This window comes from Gymnoscopelus braueri, assembly GCF_963280865.1.
Source record: "Gymnoscopelus braueri genome assembly, chromosome: 3".
Lineage (NCBI taxonomy): Eukaryota > Metazoa > Chordata > Actinopteri > Myctophiformes > Myctophidae > Gymnoscopelus > Gymnoscopelus braueri.
The window spans coordinates 47,896,398-47,907,060 of record NC_137612.1 but is presented as its reverse complement, the minus strand read 5'-3'; the positions used below and the strand labels follow the sequence as shown (position 1 = coordinate 47,907,060).

Genomic DNA, 10,663 nt, shown 5'->3' with positions numbered 1-10,663 from the left:
TAGGTGCCCGGACTGCTACGCCAGCGGTCCGGGCCTGGATCTGCTACTTTCGATGTTTTTGAATTTGAATCCAGAAAGGTAACCGTTTTGGGCACTATACTTGGGCCACTCCTTTTTTCCCCCTCTACACCAAATCTCGATGCCAAAAATAGCCGGCATTCAAGCTTATATGGATGCAGGGCCCTATTTTCACCGGTGCCTTACCCATTATCCCTAAACTTCTTTGACATTTTTTACTATTTTTAAAAACATTTTCAAATAGTTCAAATAGCCAATCTACAAGCTCACAACGTGTCGATTGTAGATCGTCTAGTTGAACTATTTGAAAATGTTTTTAAAAATAGTAAAACAAAACAGCAAAAATATGGAGGTATTTTAACCGAGAATTCACCTCAGAATAGGGCATAGCAGTGGTGGCCATTTTGTGGTCAAATACTTGATATTTTTTTACACAGAATCAAATGTTTCATGGTCATGATTCACCAGGATGGCTTGGTTCCAGGCTTAAAATAATGTATATAAATATGTTTGGAAATCTCTATGGGGAAAATGAATGGGTTTGGCACCACAATAGAGTACAGAAGTCCTGACGTCACTCGTTCATCCCCAGGTTCGTAAAGTAATTTCGCTATGGAGAATAACATTGGGTCATCATAGAATCGTCTCATATAAGAATTGTGGTCCAAAAATAAACAAACTGTATCGGCGATATTGTCAGGGAGGAGGTTCTGTATCGTTTATGATAGTCAGTCACTTATATTTGATACAGTCTGTTTCTGGCGAAAATTTAACTAATTCGGCGGAAGTAACATTAGCGTTTTCTCACCGTCAGTTGATAATTCATATCCATAAGAGTAAAACCGCCAGGGTCATTTGTTTATTTTTGGAACACAGTTCTTATTTGACGCGATATTAAATACGTCTATGGGGATTCAGAATGGGGGTGGAAAACCGCGAACCAGGTAGACAAACCTAGGATGTGTAATTTACGTCAGACTTCGGTGCTCTATATGCCCTATAGGGCATAGCAGTGGCGACCATTTTCTGGTTCCACCAAAAAATAGTCCATGCATTTTTCGCATAGAGATTTCCAAAAATATTTATATCAATTATGTTAAAGGGACTACACCATGAATTTAAACTTTTTCTTATTTTTTGTGTGTTTTTGGTCTCCCCTACCTCTCTTCTATCCCCAAAAATACCCCAGTTTGAACACTCAGGCTTTCACAGCAAATCTGGGGTTTTCTGTAAATTGGTCTCAAAACAGGCCAAACTGATTTGCACCCTGACGTCACGTCACGTCAGGGTACAATCCCTCCCGTTTTTCAGTTTATTTATTTTTTCTTATTTATTTTTTTTACTTTTTCCACACAGAACCAGGAGATTACATGCATACAAACTGGCTCAATAGCGCCCCGTGCCAAACAGGACAATGTGGTATTGCAGGTGAAAGTGCTTTATAAGCCAGAGAGAAGTTAGTTGGAATGAGTATATCTGAGGCTTGATTTAGGCTCAAATCTTTTGAAAAACGTTTGAGGGACATAAACAATATGATATTAAATATATATATATTTTTTTTAATTCATGGTGTAGATCCTTTAAGCCTAGAATCAAGCCATCCAGGGTCCTGGTGAATCATGACCATAAAACATTTTATTATGTGATTTTTTTTTTTGAATATTTAATTATATGATATACTATATTTAATAAATACCCTTTGTTTTGCCATTTAAAAAAATCTTTTTTCACAGAATAAAATGTTTTGTGGTCATGATTCACCAGGACCCTGGATGGCTTAAAATAATTGATATATGAAATCTCTATGGGCTTTTTTGGAGTGGAACTAGAAAATGGCCACCACTGCTATGCCCTGCTAGGGTTCAGGACACGCATGGTTTGGGCCAATGGTTGTAAACCAGACATTCTTGTTGCAAAACATAACTGTGTCCTCTTTCTATTCCACAGGGACTGTATGAAGGGAGACGAGACTGAAAACAAGAAGATTGGTTGCACCGTTAACCTTCTGGTGAAAACTCTTATACTATTTATTTGTTTTCGGCAAGCGACACCATTATACTACTGAGTATAAAAATGTGGCTTTACAAGATGACAAAAAAACATGGCAATCTTCTGGTGAAAGAGTTAAAGAGCCTTTATTAAGGTGGCTACTATTTAATCAGAATCAGCTTTATTGTCACATCACAGGTTTACAGATGTAAAAAAGTGGGTGAAATTCATTGTCGTGCATAGTTCCCATCGTATTGTTATTTCCATAGAAAAAAGAAAGGGAAGAAGAACGGGGGGGGGGGGCAAGGGGGAAAGGAGATCAAAGATCAAAGAAAGCAAAGAAATTGTTACTGTTCACACAGTAATTTTGATGCCAATCCTTTTGTACTTTTACTCAAGTCCAATTTTGAATGCAGGACTACTACTTTCTATTTCTCCATTACTTAAGTAAAATGTCCGAGTACTTTCTTCCGCCACTGTCTGTACACACATGGCTACAGCTGTGCTCCCTACATTAACCAGTTCAGCCCTATTTGTAATTGTAACCATTGTTCAAAAAGAGCATAAATAACTGATATACAAGCTCACAACACAGCATTTTGACATAATCTGCTTTGAAAATGTGTAAAAATGAAAATCTTGGGCTATAATGTAATGCCGAAAATAGGGAGGTCAGGGTTAATATGTTTAATGACTTGTTTTAACGTCATGTTGACACCTTCCAAACGGAAGACCGTTTGAGTGACATCATGCAATGACATCACAATGTCATCATCATTACCATGTCCTTTAAAATGACATGTCAACTAAAAGAAATGTCATTTAGCAACAAATCCAGCTAGTTGTGGTAACCTCTGAAAATTACAACACTTCTGAACAGATTGTCTGCTGTGTAGCGTGGAAGACTACTAGAACGTGCCTGGACTGTGATTGCGCTGGCGATTCAATTCACTATCAACAGTCATCGGCTTCCTTGATTGGCCAACCCAACTCGTCGGCATTGTGGATTTGTCAAACTTTGTGAGCCACTGAACAAATATATAAGCAACAGTGCACCACACAGCAGGACTCTACTTTTACAGAGCAAGACTTCAACTACAGTGTGAGAAATGTACTGCTGGACGCTGCATCTGAGTGGAGGAACAAAGGGCTATAAGTCTTATATATTTAGTTATATTGCTGCTGTTGCTGTGGAGCACAAGGTGTACTCCTTTGAATGCCTCGATTATGGCAACATTTTGATACCACAGATTGAAGTGTATGTCTTCAACACAGTGCCTTTACGGTGGATGAAGTTGCCCCTAGTGACGACTGGAAGAGGAGAACGTCCCCTTGAGGTTCCTTCCAAGCGCTATGGCTACACAGCTGTGCTGATAGAATATATCATCTACATCTGGGGAGGGTATCCTTACTGCAACATGATTTTTGCATTTGATGTCGACTCCCACAGATGGTTCAACCCCCCGATTTCGGGGACTGTTCCAGAGGCGAGAAAGGACCACTCAGCCTGTGTCCTGGGGAAGGTCATGTATGTCCATGGAGGATTCAAGGCGCTGTCTGGATACCATAATGACATGTACAAGTTGGACACCAGCACCATGGTCTGGTCTTTAATTAACACCAGAGGCACTCCACCACCTGCTTCATCACGTCACTCTGCCACCATCATCGGGACGATGATGTTTGTATGTGGGGGCTGTGGGGGCTCCTACCTTGACTTTTTCAGAGTGTTTGACACAAAGAACAACTGCTGGCTGAGCAGGCCCTCAGCACAGCTTCCTTTCAGAGGAGCCTCCGGTCATTCAGCCTTTGCCTACAAAGGAGAGCTGTACATCAACTGGAACCCGAACTTCAATATGTGGAAACTCAACCCAGAGACTTTATCCTGGAAGAAGGTTGAGCCCAAGGGGAAAGGGCCGTCTCAGATGTATCATTCGAGCTGTTGCATGGTGGGAGATCGCATCACCCTCTTAGGATATAAAGGCAATGGATTAAACACACCCGCTGGTGACCTGTACATCTTAGACGTAAGTCCTAGCCTGAAGACGATATGCAAGCTAGCAGTTATTCAGTATGGTCTGGAGCAGTTGGAACTCCCGCACGACATCAGGTGGGAACTGGCAGCCATGACTAACAACAACAATTAAAACAAAGTCCACAAAAAACTTTCGTCCTACTCCTCCTGCTCAACACTCACTGCTGACAGGTGGCGCCCAACCCGAACTCAGAATCAGCTTTATTGTCACATCACAGGTTTAAAGAGTAAAGAAGTGGGTGAAATTTGTTTTTGTGCATAGTTCCCATCGTATTGTTATTTAAATAGATTATATAGAAGAAAGAAAGGGAGGGGGAGGGGGGAAGGAGATGAAACAAGAAAAAAATGGAAAAAAACTAACAAATGATCTACATATTTACACAAGGTCCCTGAGATAAGATATAAAGGTGCGTGAGCATAGCAGCAGATGTATACTGTGCATTATATACTTATGGACATTAGTTAAGGTGCTAGAAAAAAACACAAAAGACAATCAGTGAGTTGGGATTAAGGTGTAAAAATGTGGTGGTGCTTGTCCTTGATGATACGCTGGGCTTTGACTACACACTGCTTTTTGTACAGTTCCTGGAGCGCTTGGGAGCTCGCCTCCCATTATGCGCTCTGCCAATCGCACTACTTGGTGTAGGCTGATCTTTTCTCGGGCAGTACAGTTCCCATACCAGGCCGTAACACAGCCTGATAGAACGCCCTCAACTGGGCTGTTCTAGTACAGCCTGAGGATGCTGTGTCCTATTCCGAACTTCTTCAGGCGGCGGAGTCAGTACAGTCGCTGCTGAGCCTTTTTGTGTGGTGTGTGTCTCCCATTTGAGCTCCTCCTCGATGTGTACTCAGAGGAACTTGAACTCGCTGACCCTTTCCACTGCAGCGCCATCGATGAGGATGGGCGCATGATCTCTCGGCGGCCTCCTGAAGTCCACGATCAGCTCCTTGGTCTTGTCCACGTTAAGGGCGAGGTTGTTCTCCCGGCACCAGAGTTCCAGTGAGTTGATCTCATCTCTATAGTCAGACTCGTCATTGTTGACGATTCGACCTATCCCTATCGTGTCATCTGCGTACTTTATGATGGTGTTGGAGTCATGAGAGCGACAGGTCTGCAGTCATTCAGGCATGTCACTTTAGGTCTTTTGGGGGATGGGCACAATGGTTGACATTTTGAAACCTGCAGGGACCGCAGCTTGGGAGAGGGAGCGGTTGAAGATGTCAGCAAAAAAAAAACGCCATCTGGTCTGCGCATGCTTTAAGGACCTGGCCTGGAATCCCATCAGGTCCCGCCGCCTTCTGGATGTTGACCCGTGTGAAGGCTTTGCACACGTCGTTCTCCCAGATGGTTAGAAGGCTGGTATCCTCCGCTGGTGCTGCTGATGGCCCCGCCTTTTTGACAACAAAAGTCTGAAATTAGCTGTGTGATCGCTGTGCTAATGTCCAAAAGTGCTTATCTGTCATAACTCCTTATACTCCCGACGGTGTAGATAAAAAAAGAAAGGCTAAAAAATACTAAAAAAGGAAATAACCTGACGATGTTGTGGAACTCACACGGGAGCAGCCCTCTCTCTCTCCATTGGCGCTCCCATCATCGAATTGAGTTAAAAACTGTGACCCATTAAGACCTGAGGCCGATTCTACAAAATACCTTATACAGTAGTTCTCAAACTTTGTCGTAATTCAAAATTCTAAAATAGCAGATGTACAAGCTCGCAGCATGGCACGAAGTGACACGCTGTGAGCTTGTAATCTGCTATTTTTCTAATATGACACAGATGAATCTAAAATGACACAGATGCTTTCCCGGTTTTAATGGGTTCAATTCAATGATGAAATAGCCACCTTAACACATTCGGTGCCCGAATTTTATAATAACAGATTACGTTCGGTGCCAGAAATCTCACCGTTGCGTTGCGCTGCGCTGCGCTGCGCTGCGCTGCGCTGCGCTGTGCTGTTTAAAGCTGTAGACTCTACGACGAGCAATCCATGAAAAACAATTCATGTGTGCAGGGTGCACGATGGTCCTGGCTAAAGCCTGGAACAACGACATGTCTCATGCGAGTGACCATTGCAGAGCGATCGCGCATCGAGAATGACTCGTTTTGCCTACTGTAAAAAGTTATGGAGATCTAGGTTTTTAACAAGGAAATAGAATGGAAGCGGATGGGAGCCAGATTTTTTGGCACGGTGATCCATCTGTCCCTTACTTCTTAGAGTGTTCATGGTTGATTCCAGGGTTGCGCTAGCCCCCCCCTTGTGGATAAAAATGAAAAAAACAAAAAGATTGATTTCACATAGATTTACGTTTTTTGGGCTTTTTGGCACTCCACGGGTGTATTTGCAAAAACGTAACATTACGTTTTTGGCACTCAATGTGTTAATAAAGGCTGTTTAACTTTTTCACCAGAAGAGTGCCCCTGTTTTTTTCCCCCTTTGCTGGACGTTTTGAGTCCCCCAACCAAAGAGCTCCTTCATCATACGTTTTTTGGACTTCCGAGCACACCAGACTCTTTTTTTTTTCCCCTCATGACTTTTGAATCTTTTCTGGTTACTATGGCTGAGTCTTTCTTATACCCCCCTTATTATCGGTATCGGTTTCTGACATGCACATCTTTAGAATCGTACAATGGAGGCTAATGTTGTTGCTTGTTAAGTCATTCCATATTTTGTGTCGTTGTGTTTTTTCCAGAACTTCTACAAGTCTGAGATCAACAAAGAGGAGATGTACATCCGCTACATCCACAAACTGTGCGACATGCATCTGCAGGCAGAGAACTACACAGGTATACTATCGGGCGCGCACGCAAACAAGAGACGAGCATTGCAATTAAGTCCCAAGAACAGTTTCCATGGAAACAGCGTGCCGTAGCGCATTCCGCCCGCTGCTTGCATTCACGGCTTAACTTTTTTTCTCTATAGACGATGCATAGCACCTAAAAACAATGGAAGTTAGGTTTTCCTCCCTGCTTCGAGTGTGCCACACACACACACACACACACACACACACACACACACACACACACACACACACACACACACACACACACACACACACACACACACACACACACACACACACACACACACACACACACACATACAAACATACACACAAACACGCAAGGACACATAGTGCTACGTGAATTCCATGGCCACTGTGTTGTCCGATAGACTGTTTAGTGCTGGGAGACACACACCACACAAAAAGGCTCAGCAGCGACTGTACTGACTCCGCCGCCTGAAGAAGTTCGGAATAGGACACCGCATCCTCAGGCTGTACTAGAACAGCTCAGTTGAGGGCGTTCTATCAGGCTGTGTTACGGCCTGGTATGGGAACTGTACTGCCCGAGAAAAGATCAGCCTACACCAAGTAGTGCGATTGGCAGAGCGCATAATGGGAGGCGAGCTCCCAAGCGCTCCAGGAACTGTACAAAAAGCAGTGTGTAGTCAAAGCCCAGCGTATCATCAAGGACAAGCACCACCACATTTTTACACCTTAATCCCAACTCACTGATTGTCTTTTGTGTTTTTTTCTAGCACCTATTTTTTCCAGAATATTTAAGGGCGTGTTATTTAAATGACGCTCGTTTTCAGACGTGAGATTTATCAAAGCTCCGACCTGATGTACGCCAGTATTGGCTGTGTAGGATTTATTGATAAATGTGACTTCGACGTTGGTGTACGGCCGAATATATGGAAAAATATAAGCTGGTTTATACGCTCCGTTGATAAATGAGGGCCCATGTTTCAACCATAAAGCAACCATTTCTCTTGTGAGGACCAGGTAAATGGTTCCTCACCATGTCTATTTCTCTAATTCTACTACTATACTTGTGGGGAGACATTTGTAGCCTGGGATTCAGCCTGATTCACTACGTTCGGCTGATTTTTTTTTCTCACTTCGCTTCTCAGTCTGGAGTGAGAAACAAAATCCGCCGAACATAGCAAAGCATTCTGGATCCCAGGCTAAGACATTTGACCCTCGCAAGTATAGTAATACAAACACATACACACACACACACACACACATACACACACACACACACACACACACACACACACACACACACACACACACACACACACACACACACACACACACACACACACACACACACACACACACACACACACACACACATAGCAAAGCATTCTGGATCCCAGGCTAAGACATTTGACCCTCACAAGTATAGTAATACAAACACATACACACACACACACACACACACACACACACATACACACACACACACACACACACACACACACACACACACACACACACACACACACACACACACACACACACACACACACACACACACACACACACACACACACACACACACACACACACACACACACACACACACAATGTCAGTCAGTTGACGGTTTTAAGAGCTTGTTAAAAACACATTTGTTTCGTAAGCATTTTGTCGTATGTAGTTTTTACCTGACTCACTTGTGCAGGTCTATGTGGTGCTTTATTTTCTTGATGTGTTATTGCTCTTACAGCATGTGCCTTGTTTCGACTCGCTTTAACTTGTTTTAGCGCGATTGTTTATATTGTGGTCCGTTGCACAGCACCGCACGAAAAACATTGTTTTTTAAAGGTGCTTTACAAAATGTGTCCCACAGAGGCTGCGTTCACTCTGTTGTTGTACTGGGAGCTGCTGCAGTGGGAGGACAGGCCTCTCAGAGAGTTCCTCCATTACCCCGCTCAGAGCGAATGGCACCGCAAGGAGGGGCTCTGTCGCAAGGTCATACATTACTTCAACAAGGGCAAGGTATGAAACATACACACACATACATACAGTAGGCTACATACTGTATATGGGCAGTGCTTCTCAAACTTTTTCATGTCAAGGACCCCCAAATTGATATGTATTTGGCCCGGACCCCCCCCCCCCCCTCATCTGAAAAGATCCCCCTAGAAGAGAAGATTTATGTAAAAAAAAAAATAATTAAAAAAAATCTAAACGTCTTTTATTTAAAAGAAATAGCACTTTGTGCCACACTGCGAGCTTGCAGATCTGCTATTTTTGAATAGCCAACATATAAATTGATAAAGTGGTTAAAATGATTGTGATGTTAACTACTTTTGCTGGGGACCCCCTGGAACCCCCAAATGTAATTACATTTTGATAAAAAATGAATCGTCAAATACTTCGTCTGTCATTCACCTAAATATCAGACCTGAAAACGGAGTGTAAATATGACAATAATACATAATTATCAAGTCGGGGGTTGGTCCTCCGTTCAAAAAAGAAATGGGTCAAACCTGTTCAAACGCGCCGCATTTCAAGCTTGTAGATGTGCTACTTTTGATGGTTCTGTGTGACGCTGTAGTATGATAAAGTAGGGCGTTAATTTACGAAACACAAAAAGTTAAAATATGGAGATAAGAGGTTTCTGCCCGACAATCATACGACATCATAGATGACTATCATCATAGACTGGCCACATGATGCCTGAGATCCACACTGTTATTAGACCCCATCTTGTACATCAGAAACCTCTTATCTCCATATTCATTATACAAGTATACCCCTGGGTCATGACTGATTTGAGTTTTATACATCTTATATGAGGTCAAGGTGTGTCTTCAACCCTTTACAAATTCATAACGTGTCATATTTTGTATGGAATTTCTAGCATAAGAAATGTAGTGAAATGTAGTGAAATGTAGTGTGTACATGCACGAACTAATAATGTGTGTGTGTGTGTGTGTGTGTGTGTGTGTGTGTGTGTGTGTGTGTGTGTGTGTGTGTGTGTGTGTGTGTGTGTGTGTGTGTGTGTGTGTGTGTGTGTGTGTGTGTGTGTGTGTGTGTTGCAGTGTTGGGAGTATGGTATACCTCTGTGCAGGGAGTTGGCGTTCCAGTATGAATCTCTCTATGATTACCAGAGTCTCAGCTGGATAAGAGTGAGTCCATATCTGTTCCTATATATTCTCTCATAAAGCTTCATTTACTGTATATATACTCCATCACACAGCGGTGCCACTCAACCCAAGGAGAAGAAATCTTCCACACCGCCAAGCAATACCGTCGTACTATGGAGCAGAAATTAGACCTGCGGTTCTCAAACTTTTTCGTGCCAAGGACCCCCCCAAATTGATGTGTATTTGGCCAGGGACCCCCCATCTGAAAATGTTTTGTGCCAGGGAGACCCCCAGAAGAGAAGATGTGTATTTTTAAAAAATCAAAATTATTCAAAATTATTCCAAAGTTTTCAATACTTTTCAAAAATAGCAGATCTACAAGCTCACAGCGCGTCACGTCACAAAGTGACGCGCTGTGAGCTTGTAGATCAAGCTTGTAGATCTGTCAAGGACCCCACTTTGAGAACCAATGGTCTAAATCAGTGGTTGCCAACCCTTTATGGATCAGGGTCCACTTGAAAATTGTTCGCGGCCCACACACCCATCTGATGAATGGGGCTGCCGTGGTCAGATGGGTGGGCCGCGTGCGTGTTCAGAGCATGTGTTATATTTAATGAGCAATCGATTGGTTTCCAGCTGGGATCAATATGGAACCAACTAGTATACTCTTACAGGGATATTTAAATTTCATTTTATCGTCTACTCAGGCTTTTGTGAGCACCCCAGACAGTTTTTAA

The 10,663-nt window shown here is 42.9% G+C and overlaps 1 protein-coding gene across 1 annotated transcript in view; it reads left to right on the top strand.

Annotated features, from left to right (window-relative positions):
* Positions 1–10,663, top strand: part of LOC308082002 (dedicator of cytokinesis protein 3-like) — a gene marked incomplete at its 3' end in the record, with an annotated part of 230,792 nt that overhangs the window by 207,118 nt on the left and 13,011 nt on the right. Inside the window, 4 exon segments of the mRNA XM_080423612.1 lie at positions 1,966–2,026; positions 6,735–6,828; positions 8,684–8,832; positions 9,882–9,968. Coding sequence (XP_080279738.1) covers positions 1,966–2,026; positions 6,735–6,828; positions 8,684–8,832; positions 9,882–9,968 — 391 coding nt within the window.